This window comes from Eptesicus fuscus, chromosome 6, assembly GCF_027574615.1.
Source record: "Eptesicus fuscus isolate TK198812 chromosome 6, DD_ASM_mEF_20220401, whole genome shotgun sequence".
Lineage (NCBI taxonomy): Eukaryota > Metazoa > Chordata > Mammalia > Chiroptera > Vespertilionidae > Eptesicus > Eptesicus fuscus.
Window position 1 is genome coordinate 605,148 of NC_072478.1, and position 27,437 is coordinate 632,584.

The 27,437-nt window shown below is 55.8% G+C and overlaps 1 protein-coding gene across 2 annotated transcripts in view; it reads left to right on the top strand.

The window, feature by feature from the left end:
• Nucleotides 1-27,437, top strand: part of ANK2 (ankyrin 2) — a 139,993-nt gene that overhangs the window by 26,998 nt on the left and 85,558 nt on the right. Inside the window, exons 5-15 of one of the 2 annotated variants that reach the window (XM_054717076.1) lie at nt 831-929; nt 2,101-2,286; nt 2,899-2,922; nt 6,393-6,491; nt 11,756-11,854; nt 12,608-12,706; nt 15,539-15,736; nt 17,712-17,810; nt 17,943-18,041; nt 23,386-23,484; nt 26,277-26,474. In XM_054717076.1, coding sequence (XP_054573051.1) covers nt 831-929; nt 2,101-2,286; nt 2,899-2,922; nt 6,393-6,491; nt 11,756-11,854; nt 12,608-12,706; nt 15,539-15,736; nt 17,712-17,810; nt 17,943-18,041; nt 23,386-23,484; nt 26,277-26,474 — 1,299 coding nt within the window. The remainder of the gene's footprint in view (nt 1-830; nt 930-2,100; nt 2,287-2,898; nt 2,923-6,392; nt 6,492-11,755; nt 11,855-12,607; nt 12,707-15,538; nt 15,737-17,711; nt 17,811-17,942; nt 18,042-23,385; nt 23,485-26,276; nt 26,475-27,437) is intronic. The other variant, XM_054717075.1, reaches the window with a different exon arrangement.

A 27,437-nucleotide genomic window follows, 5' to 3' on the forward strand; every position in this document is an offset into this window, starting at 1 on the left:
TATATATATAATCGATTGGTTGCCTCCTGCACACGCCCCAACTAGAGCCCAGGCCAGGGAGGAGCCTGCAATTGAGGTACGTGCCCTTGACCGGAATTGAACTCAGGACTCTTCAGTTCCCAGGCTGATGCTCTATCCACTGAGCCAAACTGGCTAGGGCAATAAAAACATATTTTTTAAAAGAGATGCTCATTGGCTCTGACCCATGTTCGGTAATAACTAAACTGTGTACATTGAAGATCATGGTGGTCTGTTTAAATAGCTACGCACTGATAAATACAGAAGATAGTATATAAATACTATTTCATATACAGGGAGTCCCAGAAACATGTCTACACACTTTAACAGCTGATGGCTCCATTGATGTTTCTTTCCAGCCAGACTACGCTTTAAACAAAGGAAATCCACCCTAAAGTGAAAACCCCATTAAAATGCAAACACTGCCTTTGTAATTGTGCAAAGTGTGTATATATTGGGGGACACGCTGTGTTTGCCACGTGGTGAGAATTCTGTGTATTATGAACATACTGATATTAAGATGCTCAATGTCTCTGGTTTAACGAGTGTGAGATTTGACGGTGCCTCCCTGGGACCAAAATGAAGACAGGATCGAGGACACATTTCCCCGTGTCCTTGCTCCCCGTCCTTCAGGGCCTGGGTGTGGGCAGTGCTGGCCCTGCGCCTGGCAGCTCCGTGGCAGGGACACGTCTGCTCACCCACGAGAGGGGCAGCCCCTGCAGAGCTTCACTGCCGGCCCCTCCTCCCTCGTCTGCGTTCCTGCCCGTTCGCCTGTCAGGAATGACGGGCCGCGTGTTGTCCTCTGTCCCCAGAACGGCTTCACGCCCCTGTACATGGCTGCCCAGGAGAACCACATCGAGGTCGTGAAGTACCTGCTGGAGAATGGCGCCAACCAGAGCACCGCCACCGAGGTGAGCCCCCCCAGGGCCTTTCCGTCCGTGCTGTGCGGCTGCGAGGCCCCGGGACCCACAGCCGTGGCCGCGAGGGAGGACCCCGCACGCGGCTCAGCGAGCAGGTGCCCTGGTTTGGGGCCCATGACACTTGTTCTTCGTCCCTCCACCGGCCGCTCTTCCCTCTCCCAGTCTCCCCGGTGCCACGCGGCTCCACGGAGGCTGCCGTGTCTCCTCTCACAGGGCGACACGCTTCCCGCCTCCATCTGTTCAGAAATAGGTTCATTCACATTCCATTCTTACTGAGGTAGTGCATATGGAATATGATAGATTTGATGAGAACCATTTCCACAAACACCAACAACAGCGATTTTCAACCAGTGTGCCGTGAGAATTTTTAAAATACGTCACACCCAACCTCGTTTCCCTTAGATTGTCAGATTTAAAAATGACAACAGCCAGCACAACAATGTCCATCAGTGTAAATGAGTCAAAAGTATGCCTTTTTGTTGGTCAGATCTGCCAAAAAAAATACAACTTTTGGTGTGCCACCGAATATCAGTGCCATGAGGTGCCAAAGTTTGGAAAGCGCTGGGCTACAGTCCGGAGGGAAAACGGTGTTTCATGCAAATAGAAACCAAGAGAAAGCTGGGTGGCTCCACCGTGTCAGACACACCGGACTTAACACACCGACTGACGGCAGGCGTAACCCCCAGACGGGGCATTTGTGATATTCAGGCTCCCAACACAGGAGGCCCGGAATGTATCAGGCAGATATTTTTAAAATAGACCTTGATTGATCTCAGAGAGGAAGGGAGAGGGAGAGAGAGAAACGTCAATGGTGAGAGAGGATCATTGATCGGCTGCCTCCTGCACGCCCCACCCTGGGGATGGAGCCCGCGACCCGGGCCTGTGCCCTGACCAGGAATTGAACCCTGACCTCCTGGTTCCTAGGTCGATGCTCCACCCCTGAGCCCCGCCGGCCGGGCCATAAAGCAAACATTAGTGGCCCTAAAGGGAGACACTGGCGGCAGCACCGTGCCGGTCCGGGCTCACCCCTTACAGCAGCGAGGCAAGCGCCTGCTCTCCCTCCTCCAGCCTCTGAGGAGTGCTCCGCCCGTTGCTCTGCTGTCCGTCTAGCCGTTGCTTTACCCCGCGCTTCCCGAAGCTCAGGCCGCTCTGTCCTCCACAGGATGGCTTCACGCCGCTGGCGGTGGCGCTGCAGCAGGGCCACAACCAGGCGGTGGCTGTGCTCCTGGAGAACGACACCAAGGGCAAGGTGCGGCTGCCCGCCCTGCACATCGCCGCCCGCAAGGACGACACCAAGTCCGCGGCGCTGCTGCTGCAGAACGACCACAACGCGGACGTGCAGTCCAAGGTAGGGCCCAGGGCCCGCGCGCGGCCGTGGCTGCGGGCTCGGAGGGAGAGCGTAGGCCCCGGGGACACAGCCACTTTGCTCGTCTAAAGGGATCACTGACTTTGGGGGGGGTTGGCAAGGAAGGGGACTGTCCGTCAGGTACCGTAACAGAAAATTGAAAGAGAATGTTTTCTAGCCCTGGCCGGTTTTGCTCAGTGGACAGAGCATCGGCCCTCGGACTGAAGGGTCCCAGGTTTGATTCCGGTCAAGGGCACGCACCTCAGTTCCCCGGCCCTGGTCGGGGTGCATGCTGGAGGCAACCAATCAATGTGTGTCTCTCACATCGATGTTTCTCTCTGTCTCTCCCTCTTCCTTCCTCTCTCTCTCAAAATCAATAGAAAAATACCCTCAGGTGAGGATTAACCAAAAAAGTAAATAAAAAATGTTTTTTAAAAGATGAGGTTCAGCTTTGTAGAAAGTTGCTTACTTTTTCCATTTCTAGTAAAAGAGAATAGAAACAGAAAGATGAGCACGTGTCGCGTGCTGGGCCAGCGGGCCGGCGCCGGGCACGGACTGTCTCCTAATTTGAGTGTGCTAACATCTCCGCTCTTCCCCCCACACCCACCGCTTCAGATGATGGTGAATAGGACGACTGAGGTACAGTACCAGCTCATGCCAACATACGCCTTGTTTTATTTCTTTTTTTAGTTTTGCCCAGTTAGAATAAATGCTCACTAACTTATACTAATGATTGGTACTTCCCTTATTAGGAAATTAATTTGGAAACGTTTTCCATAATTGAGGGACTGGATAATTCAAGTCGTTGAATGCCACAAATATTTGAAGAGGTATTTACCCAGTGAAAGTATGAAATGGCTTGTGACTTGCAGCGAAACTCCTCCTTAAAGCAGGTCCCGCCGCGTGGGCGTGGCTGCGTTGCCGGTGAGCTGCGCCCTCTTCACGAGGGTCCAGGCCGAGCTGAGACTGTCCTGGGCGGGGGCTCCCCTGCCCCGCCGCGTCCTGTCGTCTCATCACAGGTGCCCTCCTGCTGGGCTTTACCACGTTGTCCCTAGTCAGTGATGACAGTGACCGCGTCCTGAGGGCACGCACCTCATAACGCTGCCTCACAGTACCTGTCACGAGGCATCTGTTTCCACAGAGCACAGGAAGTCACGGCGATACGCACAGCATCAGGTTAGAAGCCTCAGTGTAGTGCATGCGTGTGCGTATGCGAGTGCGTGTGTGTGTGTGCACGTGTGTGTGCGTGTGTTTAGTGGCCTCTCCATGCCTGTGGCCACCCACTGCCCGGAGGCCCTAGCAAGCATTGTTGAAAGTACATTAGACGCAGGAACCTGCCCCCGAGTCCAGGGACTGGTCTGTAGATTTTCACGCCGACGGGCCTCTCGCGAGCGCTGCCCGGAGACCAGCCCCCGCACACAGGGTTACTGAGAGTAGTGTGTCTAAGCCTAATACCTGCTTATCAACCAAATGACCCAGGGAGACGCATATACACTTGGTTTATCATATCTTTTCTCCTGTTCCATCTCTGTGCATGGAACTTAGGGCAGAGATTAAAAAAACACAAAAACCAAAAAGCACAGGCCCATCTGCTTGGTGAAGGGCTAACATGGAGCCACCCGATCGCTGTCTCAGTGACTGGTTAGCGCCTCTAACTGTTTAGGTGACTTTTTGGTGGTTGAGATGCATTTTTGAAGCCGTCCTGACTCCAAGCGTGTGCTGGAAGGCACCGTTTGGGAAGGTTCACACTGAGGCAGAAAGGGTCTGTGAGGACACGGAGTCTCAGAGGGGTTTCCCTGGGCGACTGCGGGCGCCGAGCCCCTCCACGTGGCTCAGGGACTCCTCCCCGCCGCAGGTCGGCGCCACAGTGCCAGGAGGACACCTCGGACAGTAGGCCTGTTTAATTTTGCAAATGAGAAAAATAATGTTCTATTTGAAGAATCTGGAAAAGATCCAGCAGCAATCACTATGTTTTGCTGTGATTACGCTGTAACTGGAATACTAGGCACACACTCAGGATATTGTCTGGGTGACAGGATATATGAAGGTAAAAATGGAAAACATACGTCCGTTATTTCTTCAATTATAGGCACTTGGCGTTTTATGAAGTCACAGCCAGGCTGCAGACTGAGTCTTCCTGTTTGACATGAATGTTTGGCCTCAGGTGGCTACCAAACAGCCACGCCCGACGCCCCGTGGGTTTGGATGCAGAGCTGCTGCTGCTCTGCGTGTCTTGCTTCTCTGCAGTCAGCAATTGTGTGCAGTTAGTGTGGCCGAAGGCACAGGGATTCCTGTCCCTGAGCGGTCTAGGGCCTCATCTGGGCCGTTTAAAAGGCCAAGTTGCAAAGTCTGACGTCAAATGAACAGAAAAGTAATGGCCGTGATTCAGGTGACATTTCTTAAAAGCAGTGCTATCCACATCCAAGTTCATCCTATCTAATAAGGAGGGAATATGCTAATTGACCCTCATACCATAGCAGAGATGGTGGTGCCCATAGCCAAAAAGGAGGGAATATGCTAATTGACTGCCCCGCCCTCAAAGATGGCGGCACCCACAGCCAATAAGGAGGGAATATGCTAATTGACTGCCCCACCCTCAAAGATGGCGGCACCCACAGCCAATAAGGAGGGAATATGCTAATTGACACTCATACTGTAGCAGAGATGGTGGCGCCCACAGCCAATAAGGAGGGAATATGCTAATTGACTGCCACGCCCTCAAAGATGGCGGCGCCCAGTTCCCTCAGCCCCGCTGGGGCGGCAGGCATGCAGCACGGCCAGGCCCACCCCAGGCAGGTCCGGCCGCTCCGCATGTCTGCCTCCAGAGTCCCCCATTCCCCTCAGCCCCCCAGCCGCCCAGGGCTGCCCGAGGCTCAGGTAACCAGGGCCGGCTGAGGCTCAGGTAACCAGGGCCGGCTGAGGCTCAGGTAATCAGGGCCGGCTGAGGCTTGTGCTGCCGGCAATGGCAGCAGCAGAGGTGTGATGGGGGAGTTTCCTTCCCCTGATCGCCGGGTCGCCTCCCGCCCCTGAGGGCTCCCAGATGTGAGAGGGGGCAGGCCAGGCTGAGGGGCCCCCTCCAGTGCATGAATTTTCACGCCCCGGGCCTCTAGTTTCAAATAAAAGAAATCAATACTAGATAACCTCCCACCTGAGGACTGAGACCCAGGTTATGGAACAGTCTTGATTGCTTCTGTAATCTTTCATTAAGTAATGAAATTATTAAAGTTACAGAGCAAGGATAATACCGCTTTGCATACTTTAATAATAGAAATTGCTATGCTTGTTCTGTGAAAATGGCAAACCTTTCTAACTAATTTTTCATCAGAAATGAAAATATACTTTTCTCCCATTTAAGAGCTTAAGACATTTTAAAAAAACGTTCTGACGGTAACAGTTCTCTAATGCCCGTCTAGCTGATTTAACCTGCTTATTGTATTTTAGACCCATCTTAGTTTATTGATAAAGTTTGGTTTAAATAACATTCAAAATTAGGTTCAGCTAAATTTCTTAATTTTATATTCACATTGACAGCAAGTATGTTGGTTAACTTTTGTGTGCTTTTTGGACTTTTTTCCTTACGACCACGCGGTCTGACTGCCCGGCTGTTAGGGTGAGCTCCCAGGACGGGTAGCCCTGAGGGTGACTGCACGTCCTCGCAGCGTCAGCATGCCAACCCCTGATGTTCACCAGTTTTTTAAGACATTCATTTTGAGTTTTTCTCTGGAGAAAACATTTTAAACTCATATTGTTATTCTCATGGCTAACACCTTATGTTGTTTAGTCATATCATTTTTCTCTAAAGCTAAACGAACCCAAGAAACCTGGTTTTGTATAAATGGCAAATCTCATAGGTGAATTGTGCAGGTAGTTAGAAATAACACCAAGAATGTGGGGGCTCACTGACCTCTTAGAGCCTTAGTTATTCCCCTCCGAGCACTGGCCAGGAGCCTTGGGGAAGCGCCCGTGGCCGGGGCTGAGCTGCGGACACCAGCTAGACAGTTACCCCTCAGTGTTTTGTTCTGTTTTTCACCACGTGGTTTTCCTCATGCTCCGGTGACGGCACATGGGGAGGGATGGCCTGACTGACTGTGGTTCTCTCTGCTCCCCAGAGTGGCTTCACGCCCCTGCACATCGCCGCCCACTACGGCAACGTCAACGTGGCCACCCTCCTGCTCAACCGGGGTGCCGCTGTGGACTTCACCGCGCGGGTACGGACAGAGCGGGACCCCGTGCTGGCCCAGGGCCCCAGGGAGGCCCATCCCTTTCAACACCCACATCTGTGCCCGCGATGGCCCGGGATCCCAGGGAGGCCCCATCCCTTCTCTCCCCCACATCTGTGCCCGCGGTGGCCCAGGGCCCCAGGGAGGCCCATCCCTTCTCTCCCCCACATCTGTGCCCGCGGTGGCCCAGGGCCCCAGGGAGGCCCATCCCTTCTCTCCCCCACATCTGTGCCCGCGGTGGTTCAGGATCCCAGGGAGGCCCATCCCTTCTCTCACTCACATCTGTGCCCGCGGTGGCCCAGGGCCCCAGGGAGGCCCATCCCTTCTCACCCACATCTGTGCCCGCGGTGGCCCAGGGCCCCAGGGAGGCCCATCCCTTTCAACACCCACATCTGTGCCCGCGGTGGCCCAGGGTCCCAGGGAGGCCCATCCCTTCTCTCCCCCACATCTGTGCCCGCGGTGGTTCAGGATCCCAGGGAGGCCCATCCCTTCTCTCACTCACATCTGTGCCCGCGGTGGCCCAGGATCCCAGGGAGGCCCATTCCTTTCAACACCCACATCTGTGCCCGCGGTGGCCCAGGGCCCCAGGGAGGCCCATTCCTTCTCTCACTCACATCTGTGCCCGCGGTGGCCCAGGATCCCAGGGAGGGCCATCCCTTCTCTCACCCACATCTGTGCCCGCGGTGGCCCAGGGTCCCAGGGAGGCCCCATCCCTTCTCTCCCCCACATCTGTGCCCGCGGTGGCTCAGGGTCCCAGGGAGGCCCATCCCTTCTCTCCCCCACATCTGTGCCCGCGGTGGCCCAGGGTCCCAGGGAGGCCCATCCCTTCTCTCCCCCACATCTGTGCCCGCGGTGGCCCAGGGCCCCAGGGAGGCCCATCCCTTCTCACCCCCACATCTGTGCCCGCGGTGGCTCAGGGCCCCAGGGAGGCCCATCCCTTCTCTCCCCCACATCTGTGCCCGCGGTGGCCCAGGATCCCAGGGAGGCCCATTCCTTTCTCTCCCCCACATCTGTGCCCGCGGTGGCCCAGGGTCCCAGGGAGGCCCATCCCTTCTCTCCCCCACATCTGTGCCCGCGGTGGCCCAGGGTCCCAGGGAGGCCCCATCCCTTCTCTCACTCACATCTGTGCCCGCGGTGGCCCAGGATCCCAGGGAGGCCCCATCCCTTCTCTCCCCCACATCTGTGCCCGCGGTGGCCCAGGGCCCCAGGGAGGCCCATCCCTTCTCTCCCCCACATCTGTGCCCGCGGTGGCCCAGGGCCCCAGGGAGGCCCATTCCTTCTCTCACTCACATCTGTGCCCGCGGTGGCTCAGGATCCCAGGGAGGCCCATCCCTTCTCTCACCCACATCTGTCCAGAGATAAGAGATTTTCATTCCTTCCTTCAAATCTCAGAAAGTCATGCCAACCCCACGTGTGAAACGTAAGGACGCGCACACCCACACCCACAGGCCGCTGCAGGCAGGGGGCTGTGCGTGCTGCGTCAGTGTGAGCGGTGGGACGGAAAGCTCACGCTGTGGGTCGAGGAGCAGCTGTCAGTCAGTGGCTAACTAAACTGTACGGCGTTAGGTATGAGACACGTAGGTGCATTTATGCAACGTCTTCACGGGGATCACAGGGCAGTTGGACGGAATTGTTTCTAATGAACGGAGACTGCTCAGGTGGAGTCTCCCTGGGACGCATGGAAAGACCATGTTGAGCTGTAGGTTCCATGGAATCCTTATTGGAGGGATCCCCTCCCGTGACCACCACACTCAGTCAACAAGGAAGGGCGGCGGCTCACGCGCACCACGCAGAGGGGAGCTCCACGCCGCACTCACACGTGGAGCGAGAAGCGTGAGCCGAGGTGGACGGGAGCTGGTAAGACGAGGGACGGAGGGCTCAGCTTTGCCATGCTGGGTGTGAGCGAGCTGCAGGGACCAGGAGGGGCATTTCCATCTGGAACAGTGTCCTCCCTGGGAATGCAAGCTCAGAGAAGTGGGGTCGCTCTTATACGGCCGGACACAGTGTGCAGGCAGGGGCCACGGTGCCAGGTCCGGCTGAGCCGCGCCGAGCAGACTCCTGGGAAAACCGTCACCATAACCGCCATCCCGTCTGCGCTCCAGTGACAGCAGCTAAGGAAGAGGAAGCAGAACGCTTTCCATGGGTTCCGGGACGACACGGCCACACAGCAACCGCACGGACACTCTGAGAATTCGGGGAGCCTGGGACGCAGTAGGAAGTAAAGCGGGACCCGGTGTGGCCAGGGGGTTGGCCAGGGCCTGGAGTGTCGCAGTCGGCCTGTGGGCCTCCGCAGAGCCAGGAGCCTGTCATCACAGACACGTGATCCCCACAGCCAGACGACGGGGTGCGCGGGGGGTCCCGTGGCGGACACAGATCAGAGCGGCTAGGGTTGGAGCGGGGGTGGGGGGAGGCCTGTTCCCTCTGTGCACAGCCAGGAGCAGGTGGGGTGCTGCCCATGAGCCTCCCACATCGCACATGAGAGGCTGGGGAGGCCCCTGGGAATCGGGTGCCACGGGTCAGGTGAGCAGCCCTCCTGGTGGGTGTGTCACATAAACAGCAGGTGTGCAGGGACAAACGTGCCCCAGTGAGAAGCAGAGCGATGGTGGCCTGAAACTAGAGACCTTACTAGGGAGGATGGTGGGAAGACGATTCGGGAGGTCAAAGGAAGGAAGACTCGAGATGGAGGACAGAAGAAACCCTGCTCATTGTTAGAGGCAGGCAAGGGACGCGTTAAAGGTGACAAGACCATGCTCAGGGTCCCCAGGGCAGTTCAGTGACGACCATGCAGAGATAAAGAGAACTATTCCTTCCTAAAAAGTCTTTGTTGTTGGAAGTATTACACATGTCCCCCTTCCTCCCCATTGACCCCTTCTAGCCCGCCCCGTCCCCCACCCCAGGCCTTCACCCCACTATTGTCTGTGTCCCTGGGTCTGTGGTCCATGTGAGGAGATAGAGGAGCACAAACACAGAAACCTGGGGGCCCCACCAGAAGGCGCAGGGAACAGAGGGAAGCTCAGACCTAGACGAGGGGTGTGACTGCCAGAGACGGAGGGGGAGACCCGACCAGGAGGAGAAGGCAGGTGGGACGGTCAGCGGAAGCCTGTGCAGAAGACAGGGGCGTAACGAGGCCTGTGGAGAAGAAGCCTCTGAGGAAGAGCCGGGAGCTCTAGAACGCCAAGAGCTGCCCAGAGCGTGCTGGGGAGAGCGAACCACCAGGGCGGGTGGAGTACAGATAGAAGGACTTAGGCCACAGAGATTAAACCTGGCAAAATCCTAACAAGAATATGTCAACAAACATGGGAAAAACCCAGGAGCCTACAGGGTGGTTAGGTTCAGCGTACATCCCAGTCTTCGGGGGAGGAAACCCCAGGGTGCGTAACTGCAGGACCGTCGCCCCAATTTCCCACGTGGGCGGGGTGCGGCTCAAGGTGCCACAGCCACGGCCTCTGCTTCACACGGAGCGGGAGGAGCTGGTGGTGCCAGGGGATTCGGAAAAGCAAGAGGCCCTCAGCCCTGACGGCCAGCATTCCCCGGATGCTGGGTGCCGCAAGGAGCTTGGTCCATGGAAAGCGGCGGCTGCTCTGAAGAACGGGCGCCCAGCACTGACTGTCCTAGCGCGTCAGCTGCCCCGGGAACGGGCCATGGTCAGCACATGCCACGGACGCAGGACGGTTTCCTGTCGGCGAAGGCGTCAGACTCTGTCAGTCTGCACACAGAGCGTGCGTGCCACACGAAAAACGGAGAGGCTCGAGGGAGGAGTGAATTTGGGCAGAAGAGATAGTGACTGAAGCTCTGCAGGCGACACCATCTGATGGTCAAAGGAGCAACGATTCGAAACGACTTCTGAAAGTGAAGGACGGACGTGGCCAAGCAGGACTGCGTCTGACCAACAGGAAGACCGGAGTCACGACTGCAGGAGACATGCACAGCTTCAGCGTAGGTGATGAAGACACGAGGCTCTCGCGGACCTTGGCCCAGTCCTCAGGTCACGTGCAGGCAGCAGCCGGCAAGTCCGGAGGCGGCTGAGGCTGGAAAGGCCATCGCGGGAGAATCGGGAAAGGTCACCAGGAGCCCAGATGGCCACAGAGACCAAGGCCGAGACCTCCCACACCCTCGTCCTCCCAGTTCCCATGTGCTGATGGGGAAAGCTGGTTCGTTTTTTATATGTATTTTTAATTGACTTCAGAGAGAGGGAGGGAGAGATAGAAGCATCAATGATGAGAGAGAATTATGATCAGCTGCCTCCTGCATGTCCCTCACTGGGGATCGAGCCTGCAACCCAGGCCTGTGCCCTGAGGGGGAATCGAACCATGACCTCCTGGTTCCTAGGTCAACGCTCAACCACTGAGCCACACTGGCTGAACAAAACTGATTCACTTTAACCTGGTGCTGGGGGAGGGCTCTGTGGAGGCCCTGGAGCGCGAGGAAGGCGAATCAGCCTGAGCACGGCTGGGCCGGTTCAGACACCTCGTGAGGAGGCAGGTCTTTGGAAGAGACAGCGATGCTGGGAACAGAGGCAGCAGGAGAAGAGGAGCCCAAACAGGAGGTGGAGGGACTCACGGAGGAGCCACAGGCTGAGCCTCCGGGCTGCGCAGGCTGTGAGGACACTGGACGGCACCATTCACGGGTCCCGGGGAGTCGGAGGTGACTTAACGGCATGTAACACACACATATGTAATATGAATAACTAAATGCAGTATTGGAACATCTGCAGAATTATGACATACAGGAAGTCAAGTACAGATACTTGCCACAGTGACGGTATGTGTTCGCCAGTGAAATAACACAGCTCACACGTGTGTTCCTGTCCTCGGACGTCTCCTGCACGGAACCCGCGTTGCTTTCAGAGGGAATCGTCCTGAAGGTGTGAGAACCGCCTTCGCTGCCGTGTTCTAACGTGGGCACAGGAAACCCTGAGACCCAGACTCTGGGTGCGTGGGGCTGGGGAGAGGACGGACTTGGACTCGGGCTCGGGCCCAGCTGGAACCTGAAGTTGTGTCTGTTTCATAAAAGTGCCCCCGTGACAGTACGTGCCCCTTCGGGGCAGATTGGTAGCTGGGGACTTAGCGATGCAGCTTTGTCCACTTGTTATTCTCTCACTGCAGCGCTTGTGGTTTGGGTGCCTTTTGTTCCTTACAAAGGGGGGCCGTGGAGATGCAGCAGCCTTGGGTCAGGCTCTCCTCAGGCCGCCTCGCCATGCCGGTGACAGGCGCTCCCGCGCCCACACGGCGGCCCCGCCTCTCTCCCTGCAGAACGGGATCACCCCTCTGCACGTGGCCTCCAAACGGGGAAACACGAACATGGTGAAGCTCCTGCTGGACCGTGGAGGTCAGATCGACGCCAAAACCAGGGTGAGTGTCTGCCCGCGGCCTCCTGCCACCGTGAGGGTCTGTGCTGCCCAGCGTTCGCCCCGCCGTGCCGGGCCCTGGACACGCGACAGTGCGGGTTTTCAGGGACGTGGCTTTCTGGGCGTTTATTTAAGGCTCAGACTATATTCCAGGGTTCCTCTGGTAACATGGAATTACTATTTCTCGTAAGTGCCCAGAAAGCAGAGCCCCAACCCCAAGGAGGCGCCCCCAGTCCCTGCTCAGGAGTTTTCTGGGAACAAAGGTTGCGGTCGGACCCACTCATCTCCAGTTTGGGTGGTGAGATCGAGCCGGGAGAGAGGCTTTTACGTGCACCGTACAGGTCGGAGGGCTTTTGCTTCTAACTCTGCGGGTCCCGTCATTGTCCTGCAGGGGTGCTGAGCTGCCCCAGCCCGCGCGCCCTGTGCTGTGGAGGAGACAGCCGCTCTCCGCGGCCCCGGAGTCGGGTCGTCAGGGAGAGGGAGTGCCCTTGCTCTGTTCATGCCCACCTTGTTAAGTGAAATGAAGTTCCGAGTTTTTATGCACTTTCAGCAACAGGCAGGAGATGGGCGGGAGGAGGCTGTCTCCACACGGCCCTCCTCCCTAGAAAGAGGAGGCGTGCGTCCGTGGCTAAGCTAAGGCGGTTCTCTGACCTCTTACCCACCCGCTGAGCCGCCAGGACCCAGTCCGGGCAACGTGCTCTCCACAGGGCCCTCGCTTTACAAGGACGGGAACTGAGGCCTGGCCTGGCTCTTGCAGGACGGGCTGACGCCGCTGCACTGCGCGGCCCGGAGCGGGCACGACCCGGCGGTGGAGCTGCTGCTGGAGCGGGGTGCGCCCCTGCTGGCCAGGACCAAGGTGAGTCTGCGCGGGCGGCCCCGGCACCCCTACACGCCTGTTCTCCCTGAAACAGCACCCGCAGCATCTCTTATCCCCTAGTATCTGTATGCGAGGAGCGAGGAACTTACGTCAAACTTCGTAAGTTACTTGAGATGGACTCATACACGCAGTAAGATGCAGTACACACATGCCCACAAGTTCTTTCTGTACTTTACCTGCTGTTCCTACTGCGGATGGAAACGTGAATATTACTGTGTTGTAAGTGAGTGAGAATAGTGTCCATACGTGAGATGATCTTACATTCTAGGAGGCCACATTTTTATGAGACTCTGAGATGGCTAAATTACACGAAACGTGATCTTTTAAAGCAGCAAAGTTAGCCTTCCAAGGCGAGCCTTCCAGCTCCCCAGCCTCTGTCTCTCGGGCAGAGAGGTGGGGTGGAGACGGCAGTGCGTGGGGCGTAGCACAGACGTAACGAGGCACAGGCTCCAGCAGCACAGCTCGTCCCTCGTCCCTCGGCCTGCCACCACGGAAACCCTGTCCGTATGAGTAACACCCGCGATGAGGTCGTCACTGTTCGAGGTACAGTCTGTGTTCATTACAGTGAAGTTCCCACTTTGGGCGACCAGAACCGGTCCTGAGACAAATCAAACATAATCACACGGCTGTTGGCTGTTTCATGGATGCGCAGTGACACCCAGATCCTTCCTGCAACGGAAACTCAGGCAAAGGCTGTATCTGCCCTTCTCCCCCTATTTCACCGCCCCTAGCCCCTGGTCAGGCTTGGGATCAACCCATGCCATTATTAGGGTGAGCAATAAAAATAAGGCCGCTGACACAAGCACATATTTTTCAATGTGTACTGTATTTTCATTGAATTGAAATTCTTTGGAGCACAAACCACACATGTGAAATACGTATGGAATGAACTCGGCCTTTAAGGGGGTGCCCCAGGCCACGAAAGGTTGTCTCAGATCAGAGACAGGAGCCGAGCGAGAAGCAGGCGACTTGTTATGTTCACCCTCACACCTGCACCGCGGGGTCGTGGGGTCGTGGGGTCGTGGGGACCTGTCTTTGACATGCAGCTCTGGGTAATGCAGAGATCGCTTAGGAAAGTTTCGTGGGGAAGAGATTGAAATTTAAATGGAAATTACAAAATTTCAGACCAGCCATGTTACAACCAGTAAAAAGCCTCTGGCAAGCTGAGGATCAGCAGCTGACAGTATTTCACAAACTACAGAACAATCTTATTGACAGAGTTGGCCCATAATTGCATATCACTAATGAAGATGAGATTACCTAGGTGGCCTCCTTGTAAAATCAAATATCATTCTTATGTAAGGGTCCAGCACAAAGTGTCTGTGACTGCGTGGTTGTATTTATTTACCTATTTGTTCGTTCATTCATTCATTCATGCATGCATTCATTCACTCATTCGTTCATTCACTTATTCATTCGTTCATTCACTCATTCATTCATTCATTCATCATGCTTCACCTAATTACCCTAGTGAGTAGCTACAGTGTGCCAGGCAGTGTCCAGTCAATAAGGAGCTATCAAGCTAAATAATATGCAGTCTATATCTTTAAGAAGCTCAGAATTAAGTAAAAAGATAGAAAAGGAGATCATTACAAAAAGCAGAGCTCAGTGCAGGGTAAGGAACGGGGAGGAAATGAGCTAAGCTGGTGACACCTGGCAGGGGAGTGGAGGCACCTCCTCCCGGTTCTTTCTCTTTGAGTCACTCCTGCACCTCCGAGAGGGCCGCCTCTGTGTGGACAAGGCCCTGCTGTGTCCCCGGGACGTGAGCAGGCTCGGGGGCGCTCAGTGCGTGTTTCTAAAAATGAGCAAAGGATTAGATGGTGCGCATTTTCTTCTCCACGTTGTCATCATGTGGATCAAACAGCATTAAGACCGACGGAATGTCAGTGGGTGGGCAGCGCCCCAGTCCAGGCCTTGCAAGCCCGAGTGTCTTTATCCACACATTTATGCATAAATCCCTCCTCATCTATTGCCCTTCTGTCCTTAGTTCTTTTACGAATTTATAATTGCAAAAGCAGTAATTATGAGTAAAGAGTATTTCACAAAGAAGAAAATATTGGTAATTTAAAGTCACATATACTGCTGCACCCCACAAACCCCTACAATTGAACGTGGATGCATTTGTTCTCAGCTGTCACCCCCAGTGTTGCAACCCCCTTCCCAGGGAGAGCAGGGCTGGGCCCGTGCTGGTCTCGGCTTCCGTGCACGTCGTCGCTGCCAAACTGCGTGTGTGGTCACCGTTATTTCCTGACCGCATGTCCACTGGTTACTAAGAAGAGGCAACAGTCCGCTCTCCTTAATGAGAAAATGTTTCCTAATTTAGTTTCTTAATCGCACATCTTTGTCCTATAAGCTTATTTATTTGACTTTGAAAACTAAGAGCCTGACCGAGCCTGACCACTGGCCGCGAGTCACCACGTCTGTGTTCCGATGTCGGCCCTGAGAAGTGAGGCGAACGTCGTTTTGGGCCGTATCCATGATGACACATTCAGGTTTTCCTCAGATTTAAAAGTTAGGAGGTCATTGACCCCTGGCCCACATCTCCCCTTTTCCAGCTCTTACCTGACTGCGTGTGCCACACCAGCTCAGGTCCCAGGGGAGAAAAGAGGTCCTAGTATCGTGGGAGCGCAGAGCAGGGGGTCCGAGAGAGGCCCCGTCCTGCTCCTCTCGGCCAAGCTTCACTGCTCTGTATTTACGTGTCACCTGGGAATTCTAACCCCTGCTTTTCCCGGAGACCGAGAATGGACTTGGCCGTGTTCCCGAGCCTGAGAGTGACGACTAACGGCGTGTTCGCTTTGTTTTGCTGCACAGAACGGGCTGTCCCCGCTGCACATGGCCGCGCAGGGCGACCACGTGGACTGCGTCAAGCACCTGCTGCAGCACAAGGCGCCCGTGGACGATGTCACACTGGACTACCTGACGGCCCTGCACGTGGCTGCGCACTGCGGCCACTACCGCGTCACCAAGCTGCTTCTGGACAAGCGGGCCAACCCCAACGCCCGAGCCCTGGTAACCTGAGCAGCCGGCGGCGGCGAGGCGGGCGGGAGGGCAGGCCCGCGGCGTGCAGACCCGGTCCACACGGGCACCTGGCTCCTCCTGCCCTCACGGTTGCTGGGACGTGGTCATGGGCACGGAGAGGTTGACGAGAACACGAAGGCAGCGTGCCCACGGCTAGCGAGTTGCAATAGAAAGGGCCGCTCTGGAGTGGTAACAATTTGAGCTGGAAAATAGAAGCCGGCAGAGAGGCGATTATAAGGGGGTTCAGACAGCTCTCGGGGCAGCGTGAACGTGTGAGAAAGGTGAACCGTAGTCGTTCCTTTCTGGTGAGGCTGCGGTGGGCGCTGGTCGGACACGTCAGATGGTGTGATTGCAGCATGTGGAGTCCCCGGACAGTCCCACCTCGGCCACCAGCCAGGGGCAGGAGGCGGTGCGCACAAACCCCCAGAAGCCGTCCCTGCGCCTGGTGTCTTCCGGGGCCTAATGCCGAGCGACTCTTCCCGCACCCCCGTCCTTCTAACAGCCGCTGGCCGAGGCACGCACTAACTGTCTCGTCCCGACTCACACACTAGGAGCATACCTCCCCGTACGTTTACATGGCCCATGTCCGTCAGGTCAGTCTGCACTCAGTACCTGAGATGATGGGATGCCCTCAGAAGGATCAAATAGGAAATCGTGTCTGTCTAGAAATCTCCCATCAGAATCGGTGATGCCTCCCTGCCTGGGAGCAGATCGCCCTTCCGAGCTCTGTGCGACACGTGCGGAGGGATTTTCTCACAAGGAGGAAAATGCTCCTTTTCAGCCGGAGAGTGGGCAGTGAGCTTATGTAATATTGCGATTTCATATGAAGTCTTGTAAGTGCTGCGTCTGCTTACGTCCAGCGCCCCCACAGCCCAGGTGGGGAAATGCCTTCGCCCTCGGCGGAGCAGGCGCGGGGTTAGCACGACCTCACGCCTCCCGAGAGCGGCGGGGCCAGAGAAACACTGGCGGGTGCTGTCCCCACGGGCACCTGCAGGACACACACACCCGTCCCACCGCAGGGACCCACATTCACATGGAAACATAATGCTCAGTACAGCGCACAGGAGGAAGTTTGGGCTAGGGGACACATTTTTATTTTTTATTTTTCTTAATATATATTTTTATGAATTTCAGAGAGGGAGAGGGAGAGAGAATCATGGGTCAGCTGCCTCCTGCACGCCCCCCACTGGGGATCAAGCTCACAACCCAGGCCTGTGCCCTGACGGGGAATCAAACCATGACCTCCTGGTTCCTAGGTGGACGCTCAACCCCTGAGCCAGCCGGCCGGGCTCATTCTTATATACTAGCCCCCAATTCCTACACATGAGCTCAGTGTGCAAAGCTCAGAAGTGCCTTAGACATATCCACATTCCTTTGCCTCTGAAGATCTCTCCTTCCCATTATTCCAGAAATTCTCCATACTTTTCTTAAAAATATTCATGAATTTAAGAATAATTTCTTCATAAAGTAGATTTCATGAACCTATCTTATAACTTCTGCTAATGTAACTTCTTATAAACACTTTACTGTAACCTCAGGAGATAAAAAATGACCTGCAGAAACCATGCTTCCTGCTCACTGGCGCCTCCTCCTGGAGAAAGTGGTGGCAGAGCTGAGCGTTGATTGCAGAAGCAGTCGTGGCCTCACGATTTTTAAAAGTAAAACAGACGAAGGGTGTTTACGCTAAGACGTGGCCTTTCGTCAGAAAAACCGTGCTTGTCTCCGAAACACGTGGCACGGTTCATGGCCCCCCTCGCATCTCACGGCCCCCGGGCCGTGTCTGATGAGTCGCCGTGTTGTTGTTCCTGTGTCCACACAAGCAGGACTCCACGCAGATGCCCCGCGGCACACCCAGTGCCCACTAGCGGGCAGAGCCCTCACACAGGGACGGTGCCGTCGGACGCGTGTGCTGCATGCCGTGCTGCGTGGTTGGCCTGCCTCCCACTAACCGTTGTCTTTCGCACAGAACGGCTTTACTCCGCTGCACATTGCCTGCAAGAAAAACCGCATCAAAGTCATGGAGCTGCTGGTGAAATACGGGGCTTCCATCCAGGCGGTCACCGAGGTAGACATGGTCCCGGCTTGTCACGACCCCTCACTCCCCGCCCGCGCCCCCTGCCCCTCACTAGGCGCCGACGGAGAGCCGGGCGCGTGCAGCGGAGTAAAGCTGCCGTCTGTCGCTCTGTTCTGTCCGCAGTCGGGCCTCACGCCTATACACGTGGCCGCCTTCATGGGCCACCTGAACATTGTGCTGCTGCTGCTGCAGAACGGCGCCTGCCCCGACGCCACTAACATTGTGAGTATGCCGCCGCCTGTCCGCGCGTCCGCCCGCCCGTGGCTGCGGTGAGAGCGGCGGCTGGTGCGGGTGATAGTAGGACTGAGCCGAGTCTGCCGGGAAGGGAGGGAGGGTCGCCGGTCCCGGAGCATCCCCAGCGGGGGTGCAGCCCGCGCTCCGTCAGAGCTCCGCTGGCTGAGCGGCGGGCAGTGAGCTCGGGGGCTCGCTGCGCTGGCTGGACGGTCTCGCTGGCGATCTCGGTGCCGGTTCCAGGTCGGGACCCAGCCAGGCCAGTGACCGACAGAGAGAGGCTGGCGTGAGGCTGCTCTCGGAGCCACCCCCTGCCTCCGGGACGTGGGTTCCCCACCTGCTGCCGCTTGGACTTCTGCCTGGATTTGGTTTTGTTGGTAGAGGTGCCCTCTCTGACCTGAGTAGTTACATCCAACCTCTCCACACCCGGAGGGCACGCTGCCCCGACGGCTGGCTCTCTGCCAGGGCACGCACACCCAGGACCCTCCCACCTCCACCAGCCTCTGTGTAGGGCCTTGTCTGGAGTCGCCCTGGAGACTCTGTGATGGCCGTGCGCGCGCCCTTCCCTGTGCGGGGGGCCGGGCTGCGGACGCAGCCGCAGCGGGAACGCTGCCCCAGGGCACCGTGCTGCGGTCCAACGGCCGGTCTCACAGGCGGGGGCTCCGGAGCGCTGCTGGTGTTGGTGTCTGTCCCTGTGAGTGTGGAACGACGCTCATTCCCTTCCTTCGTGCTTCCTCTCACGGCCCGGGGGTTCGCGTGTGACAGTTTCTGTGCTGAAGTGCCTAGAGCGCGACAAAGTCCACGTGAAATACGTGCATTTGATCTTAAGTGTTACACAATAGTCCCTCTTCGTATTACCGACAGCGGGAGCATAAAACCGTCCCAAAATGGAAACGTAGAAGCTGCGTTTACAAGGTCCTGCGTGTCTGTGTTTACTGACCTCACCGTGTTGAGGGTAAGAGCAGCTGCACAACAGCCGCGTCTGAGATCTGAGGAAGGAGCGCCGTCCTCTGTTCGGAGGAGCCTCTCGCTCGTTAGCGGAGACCCGCGCAGAGCGCTCACTGGTCAGGGCCTCTGTGCGCCCACCCGGCCGCGGGCGCCGCACGCGTGTCCCGGCGCTGCAGGGTCACGGGAGAGATGACGATACTGTTAATGATCACGTGACGACGATAACCATGCCAGCGCATCTATGAGATGTGTGACTGACACCTCCTGAGGCAATCTTTTATCTCGGGGAGACTTTTGCAAAACCATCAGAGAAAATCCCTCTGAAAGTTTGCGTGACTCCGTGCTGCTTCGCCGACCTGTTTCAAATAGCGCGGCCGTTACGGGTTCGCCATAGTCTTTCCTCTCCTCTGCAAAATCACGCTCCGTGGGGACATGTAGCTTTCCACACGAAACAAACAAAACAACAATGTGGACATGTCAGGTTCTTAAAAACTTCCGAGTTTGGCAGCTGCTCCATCACACTTTAACTCGCACCTGCTGGTCATTATGGACGTCTCCAGCTGTTCCATCCTCTCACGTGTCGTTGCACTCTCTCCCTGTGAGGCGGCTGCTGCTTGTTTTCACTTGGGTGCGATGTGCTCTTCAGGGAGAAGGTTCCCAGTGGGCAGGGCTGCAGGTAAAATACAGGACTGCCAGTTTGACTTGAATTTCAGGTCAACAACAAATAATTGCTTTTTTTAAAAAATGTGTTTTTATTGATTTTTTTTTTTTTAAGAGAGAGAGGGAGAGGAAGGGAGAGAGAGAAAAATTGATGTGAGAGAGAAACATTGATCAGCTGCCTCCTGTACACACCCCGACTGGGGATCGAGCTTGCAACTCAGGCATGTGCCCTGACTGGGAATCTAACCAGAGACCTTTTGGTGCATAGGATAATGCTGAGCCGCACCAGCCAGGGCCAATTCATTGTTTTAATATAAGTATGTCCCTCACATGTCTGAGGCACACCGTGTGCAGGATGTCCCTCACATGTCTGAGGCACACCGTGTGCAGTATGTCCCTCACGTGTCTGAGGCACACCGTGTGCAGTATGTCCCTCACGTGTCTGAGGCATACCGTGTGCAGTATGTCCCTCACGTGTCTGAGGCACACCGTGTGCAGTATGTCCCTCACATGTCTGAGGCACACCGTGTGCAGTATGTCCCTCACGTGTCTGAGGCATACCGTGTGCAGTATGTCCCTCACGTGTCTGAGGCACACCGTGTGCAGTATGTCCCTCACGTGTCTGAGGCACACCGTGTGCAGGATGTCCCTCACATGTCTGAGGCATACCGTGTGCAGGATGTCCCTCACGTGTCTGAGGCACACCGTGTGCAGGATGTCCCTCACGTGTCTGAGGCACACCGTGTGCAGTATGTCCCTCACGTGTCTGAGGCACACCGTGTGCAGTATGTCCCTCACGTGTCTGAGGCACACCGTGTGCAGGATGTCCCTCACATGTCTGAGGCACACCGTGTGCAGGATGTCCCTCACGTGTCTGAGGCATACCGTGTGCAGTATGTCCCTCACATGTCTGAGGCACACCGTGTGCAGTATGTCCCTCACATGTCTGAGGCACACCGTGTGCAGTATGTCCCTCACATGTCTGAGGCACACCGTGTGCAGTATGTCCCTCACATGTCTGAGGCACACCGTGTGCAGTATGTCCCTCACATGTCTGAGGCACACCGTGTGCAGTATGTCCCTCACATGTCTGAGGCACACTGTGTGAAGTAATTATCCGTCCTGGTCGGGAGGGAAAGCTGGACGGGCATCCTGGTCCTTTACTTGCCAGCCCGGCAGCCCTGCGTGAGGGGGACCCGGCTTTCTCCCACAGCTGCCTGTGGCCTCGTCACTCTCGGGCGGGAGGGTCAGCTGCGGGTCCCGGTCCTGGGCTGATGAGGTCACTGCGTGAAACGGTCTGCTGGCTGTGCAGGCCGGTCCCCCCCGCCCGCCCGCCCGGGCCGCTGAGCGCTGCCTGGGCCCGTGCTGCCCTGTTGGCTGCCACGCCGTCTGTCCGCTCTGATGCTTCCGGTGCCGAGCGATGGCTGCCGCTGTCAGAAAAGAGCTTTAACGCCCAGAAGAGGGGCGTGACGCTGAGCGCCTGCTTCGGCCGTGAGCTCGCCCATCTCTGCCCGTCTGGACGTAGCTGGGATTTCACTCACTCAGTCCCCAGCACGCCTCCTTTCCACAACACCCACAGACGCCCTCGTGTCCAACTGGCCGTGGCCACCGGCTTCACAGGGCCCAAGGCCACGCCTCGCGGGGCTGTCCAGAGGACGGGGCCCTGTTAGCAGAGCAGTGGACCCCTGGCTGAGTTCACTCTGCATATTAGGGTGAAGAATCCCCCCAATCCTTACAGTTCATCAACTTAAGATAAAACAGGCGTGCTGAACACGCTGAGGTGCACGAGAATGCACAGATGGAAGTTATGACTAAACTCTACCCGCTCTCGCTTTCTTATTTACACTTACGCCTAAACAAGGGTAACGCACCAGGAGAAGGTAAGGGAATGTACAGTAAAGGTCGGCTTCCCCAAAGCCATTAAGTAAGAGTCAAACACACGCACCATCGGCAGGGGCGTGATCGCAGATGTCTGCCTAGATAGCTTGTCTTTGAATCTAACATCTAATACTTCAGAGTTTCTATATGAGTTTCCAATGTGCAAACCCCATATAGGTCCCTTCTTCTAGGATAAAATGAGCCCATTGGAAATAGTAGACTAGCGTTTTCCGTCTTGTCAGTAAACTGACCAAGCCCGGCTTATGAAGTGAACGTACACTCATTGTTGAGTAGTGCTCTGGAGGCCTCTCTGGCTTAGCTTCCGTTACAGAAATCCACTTTTGTCTTCATGTCTACCAATCTTGTCTCTAGCAAAATGGCTGTGCTTTTATCTGACCTAGAAATAGGATGAAGATGGGAGGTGTGTGTATGTGTTTGACAGTTAGGAGAACTCCGCTTCATCTGGGTAGAGACAGGCTTGAAGGGACGTAGAAAACCAGTGAGGAATGATGGTTGTCCCGAGAGGAGCGGGCTCGCCGCACATCCGAAGCCCCAAGACAGTGCTGCTGCCCAGCGCATGGCCTGTAAAACAGAACGCTCCCGCACACTTCCTCTCCACAGTCAAGTATATGACCAGAACGTGAGGGCATCGGAGGGCCAGTGAGCCGTTCATAAAACGAAACATTAGAGTAGACTCCAGTTTAATGCTTTCAAAGGCAGCTCATTTGAAATGAATTCCTACAACTTTATAAGGAACGGAGTTGCCAGTTACTGGGAATAGACCCTAAAGTTCGCCTTAAATCCTCTGGGTCGAAGTGTTTCCTGTGCAAGGAATGAGAAGAAAGTCCTCCTCGGATTTGTCCGGCTCCCCTCACCGTGACCCTCCTGAGATCGGCTCAGTTACCTGCAGTGGCTTACTTTCCACCGTCACATCAGCCTTATTTCTAGGGCTGGCAACTCGGAGCTAACTTCTGTTCAGTGTTGTGCTCTTTTATGACTGTAAAGTTGTCTAAACTTCATGGCTGAAAGTTTGCCGTGTGCAGAGCTGCAGGTGGTTTTAAAATATGCTCTTTAAAAAAAGGCAAAATCTTGCTTTTAGTCAGTAATGAACAGGTTTCCCAGTGAGGAAACTCTCCAACCTCTAAGCTGCCATTTCCTGATGAGTGTGGCGGTCGATGGGCTCAGGAAGTGCGAGGCGCATGCCCAGCCCTACCCACCCACGGACGGCTCTGCCGCCCCAGCAGGTTTCTCCAGTGACTTCTGTCATCGAATGGCTCATTACTAAGAGGCAGGGAACTGCCTGGCAGGTCGGATTGGGTACAAAGTCACTGGCTAGTCTCCTAACCCAGTCAGGTGAAAATTAGTAGTTTATTTCGGATATTAACTTTGAACTCCGGGAAGGAAGGACGCACGCGTGGTGCAGATGGAGTGATGGCTGGAGTGTGCTGCCTCGACCTGCAGCATCTGGACTTTCTCTCATTAAAACGCGACCACATTCGCATCTCATAGTGGAGTGTGATCATGACAGACTTTAGGTGGAAGAAAAGCAACGTCACAGGACAAATTTAAGTCCTGCCAGGTTGCTTACAACACTCAGCCCCTGGGTGTCCTGGGCCTTTGGGTAAGTTCGGTGGCTCATTAGGGACTGAAAGAGCAAAGGAGTTGGCTTTACCCACGTGAAGAGAGAAGACACAAAGCCGTGGTTCCCCGACTAAGTAACAGTGGGATGGTTATGCCTTTTCATAGATTTCCTAAACTTTGGGTTCATTGCTGAGTGTCACAGAAAGGCATGTTTTATTCTTTGCCATCTGAGCGTGGGCTCACTGACCCTGACGTCTTGTCTTGACAGCGTGGGGAGACAGCGCTGCACATGGCGGCCCGGGCAGGCCAAGTGGAGGTGGTGCGATGCCTGCTGCGCAACGGCGCCCTCGTCGACGCCAGAGCCCGGGTAGGTGCTGGGCTGAGCCTCTTCCTCACGGCCCCTCCCTCCAGGGCTCAGGGGGGCACCCCCTCAGGACCCGCGCATCGGGCCAGAAGGAAGCGGGCAGCGAGTGCGGGCAGTGGGTGGATGCCCCGTTTCAGAAGCGTTAGCATTTGGGGAGATGGGCAATTTGGTGTCTCAGAAACGCAGCCCCATCAGCATTGGAATAATGTTGCCTGTGCGAGCCGTGGCACACGTATCTGCTGTTTCCACGCACTCAGAACCCGCAGCTGTGGAGGCGTGCGCACAGCTCACCCATTTCTTCATACCACAGTGCGCGTCCACAGACAGGCCTTCCCGTTACTTAGGAACAGGTCACAGTCGGGGCTGTGCTCCCGTGATGAGGGCACCCTCCTTACTCTGGCTTCCCTCCTGTCTTCCCTCCACTGACGGCAACAGAAGAACCGGGCCAGACACTGTTTGGTTGGACTTTCCTGTTTCTCATTGTTCCTAACCCCACCCCCGCCGGGCTGATGATGCCCTTCCTACACGTCCTTCCCATTGCTGCTGCCGCCTCCCCTTCCTCCTTACACTGGCCTCGTCGGCAGTGTTTGTCCCTCTCTCCTGTGCTGTCCCACTGACTGTCACACCAGTGTCTCTGGGGTTCCCGGGGAACATTTAGTCACTTTCTCTTCTTTAAAGAAAGCACACACACACACACACACACACACACACGCACACACGCACACACACACGCACACACTGAGTGGCCAGATTATTATGACCACCCCATCAGTACTTCGTTGGGCCACCTTTTGCCTCCAGTACTGCGGCGATCCTTCTTGGCATTGACTTGGTGATCAGGGGTGGGGCAGGCGGGGGGTGGGGGCCGCGGGCTAATCAGGGTGGTGAGGGCCCATGGGGGGCATGGCCAGCCGGGGGGAGGGGCTGCGGGCCTATCCTGGTGGGCGGGCTGATTGGGGGCGGAGCTGGCCGGGGGAAGGGAGGGGGCATTTGGCCGGAGCCCACTCTTGATCAGGGTGTGAGAGTCTGATCAGGGGCAGGCCGGCAGCGGGGAGGGGCCACAAGGTTGGCCGTCTGGCCCCGCCTCCGGATCGGCCGGTTCGTGGCCACGGTGCGTGTCATAGTGACCGTTCCTGACAGTCATTATGGCCGTTACGGCCGCTGGCTTTTTATATATATAGATAACGAGGTTCCCATTCTCTCTCAAAATAAAAACTCATGTTTCTATATTCAAATTTTAAAGTGTTCTATTTTTAATAGATATTTGCTCTTTTTCTGTATCTATGACAATTTTTTTTAGTATTTAACCTGTTGTTATTGCCTTTTTGGTAACATCTGAAATCCTTCCTGAAAACCACTGGCCACAGGTTCTTTCCTTGGAAATATTGTAGCATTTATGTCTGTCTGTCCTGGTTAGTAGCTCAGGGACCATGGGTAATCTTGGAGACTCATTTAATTCCTCTTAACCTTGTCCTCTGGAAAATGGTCTAATAGCAGATGCTGTGCTTCCTCTCGGGTCTGCTTTAAGGATAGGACAGGTGCGTCTCACAGGAAGAACTTTATGGAGGGCACATTCCATGAAATGCCCGTTCTTCCCACCTCTCACCACCCTGAGGTCCACACAGTGCTGTCTCCTGTCTGCCAGTAGCTCCTTGCACACCTGGAAGGGGCTGCATCCTGTGAGCTCTGATTCTGTCTCTCCGTGTGTCCTCAGCTCCTCCCTCCTCTTTAACTGATATGTCCTTGGCTAGTGTACCAGACCTCGCACCATCACTGAGGCTACCCGCCCTTTCTTTTTATAAGAGAACAGTTTGGTCTGGTTCTCTTAACACTGAACCCGTTTCCCTGACTACACCTTAAGAGTCAGGGGTTTCTCCAGCCTCCTCAGCGTGTCCTGCATCCTTACACCAGCTCCGTCCTCGGCTTCCTGGGGGAGCACTTGGCTTGCATCAGCCCGTTTCCTTCCTGCCCGAGCTCCCATTTGCATCGGGATGCCAGTCCCGGACCTGCACCGCGTCCTGGGACATTTCCACGGATCAGCTTACAATGTCCCCTCTATCCTCAGCCTCTCCTTGAAGCCAGGACCTCGTGTGTCCTTGGCTTGCCGTGCAGAGGGAGAGCCAGTTTCCCAGCATCCCTCAGGCTTTCTCTCTTGACCTGGTTCCCAGGCAATCAGCGCTTCGCCTAGTGAAATCTCCGGATGGGAATCTAGGTCTTAGGGCTTCTGGGTGAGATTTTTTTCTTATTCAGAACCAAGAGTTGGTTTCTATTTAAATATGAATGAGGCTGAAGCCTGGCCTGTTGGTGTGCTTAGACAACCACGGCCAAGATGATGGAAGTACATACTTTAATTAACCAGTTAACTTACTTATTTTATTGAATTTATGGGATGACATTGGTTAACAACATTACATGTTTCTCGTGTACAGTTCTATGAGACATCTGTATATTGTACTGTGTGCTCACCACACCAAGTCAAGTCTCCTTCCCTCACCATTTACCCTCTGCACCCTCTTCTATATCCCCTTCCCTCTAGCAATAAAATCTAAGGAAGATTCTGTGACCAAACAGGTCACCTCCGTAGGAAAATACGGAATAACTGTGGTCAGGGTAGTAATAACTTCCTTCTGCCTAGGGGCTCCTAGGGGCTCCCAGAAAAAGGAAACCACGATGCAAATGACAGTGGCGGCATTAGGGCTGCCCAGGCACTGACCTCTGACCTGCCTTGAGTTGTAGGAGGAACAGGTGGCATTGGGCTGCCTGGGCACTGACCTTTGACCTGCCTTGGGTTGCAGGAGGAGCAGACGCCTCTGCACATTGCCTCGCGCCTGGGCAAGACGGAGATCGTGCAGCTGCTGCTCCAGCACATGGCACACCCGGACGCGGCCACCACGAATGGGTACACGCCCCTACACATCTCCGCCCGGGAAGGCCAGGTGGACGTGGCCTCGGTCCTCCTGGAGGCAGGGGCTGCCCACTCCTTGGCTACCAAGGTAAGGGTGGCTGCGACGGCAGGAAACCACCAGGTCCCTCTTCTCTGCCATGGACACTGCCCAGAGGGCCGGTCTCTCTCAGGCCTGCGGGTTCTTGCTCTTTGCGTGTGTTGAGAGCCATTTCCTGAACGATTGGAGGGCACTGGGAGGGTCGTGTCATTTCTGCAGTAGGAAGAGATTCCACCTTCTAGCTGAGGCCTGTGCTGCTTCCGGCGCAGCCACCTGGAACGTGGACTAAAAAAGTTTCCATTGAGCCAGGGTACCTTCCCTCCCTTCCCATGATCAAATGTGTTCCCAAGGCGAAAAGAATTGAGACCCCCAAATGCACGGAGCTCGTGTAACTCCCGAGGAAGAGACGGTAGCATCAGGCTGGCAATCCCGTGTTGGCTGAGAGGTTTGGTGCCACCTGACGCTCGGGTCACTGCACCTTGAGTGCTGGTCTCGGCTTCCGCCCACTCCTGCTGCCTGAGCTGGCCGGCTGCACCCGGCGTGGAGCTCAGTGTCTCCCAGGCCTGCCTGCCTGGAGAGCCACTTTCTTACCGTCACTGTCCCCTAACGAAGGAGATGGGTGCACGAGCCTGGATGTGCCTGCCTTCACACTCGGTGATGGGCAGAGGAATGCTTTCTCCCCGATACATCCGGTTGGAAATTGCCTGCTTGGATGTGACTTAGGAGAAAAGAGGAGCGGGCCAGCTCCTCGGAGTCAGAGACGGGACTAGTGCCGAGGGGTGGGGAACAGGCAGGCGACACCACAGCAGGGCGCTGTCTGCAGGCTGAATAGCGCCCACGAGTGCAGAAGGGATGCAGGTTCTTAGAGAGACGTGTCCACAGGGGTGGGCGTCGGCGCTGCCCCTGGGCGGAGGGTTTGCAGGGGGAGACCTGCTGAGCCGGAGGGCAGCCCTTGCGCCTGCGCAGGAGAAATGGCTAATTCTTCAAACCCGAAGAGTTGAAAGTGCTTTCAAA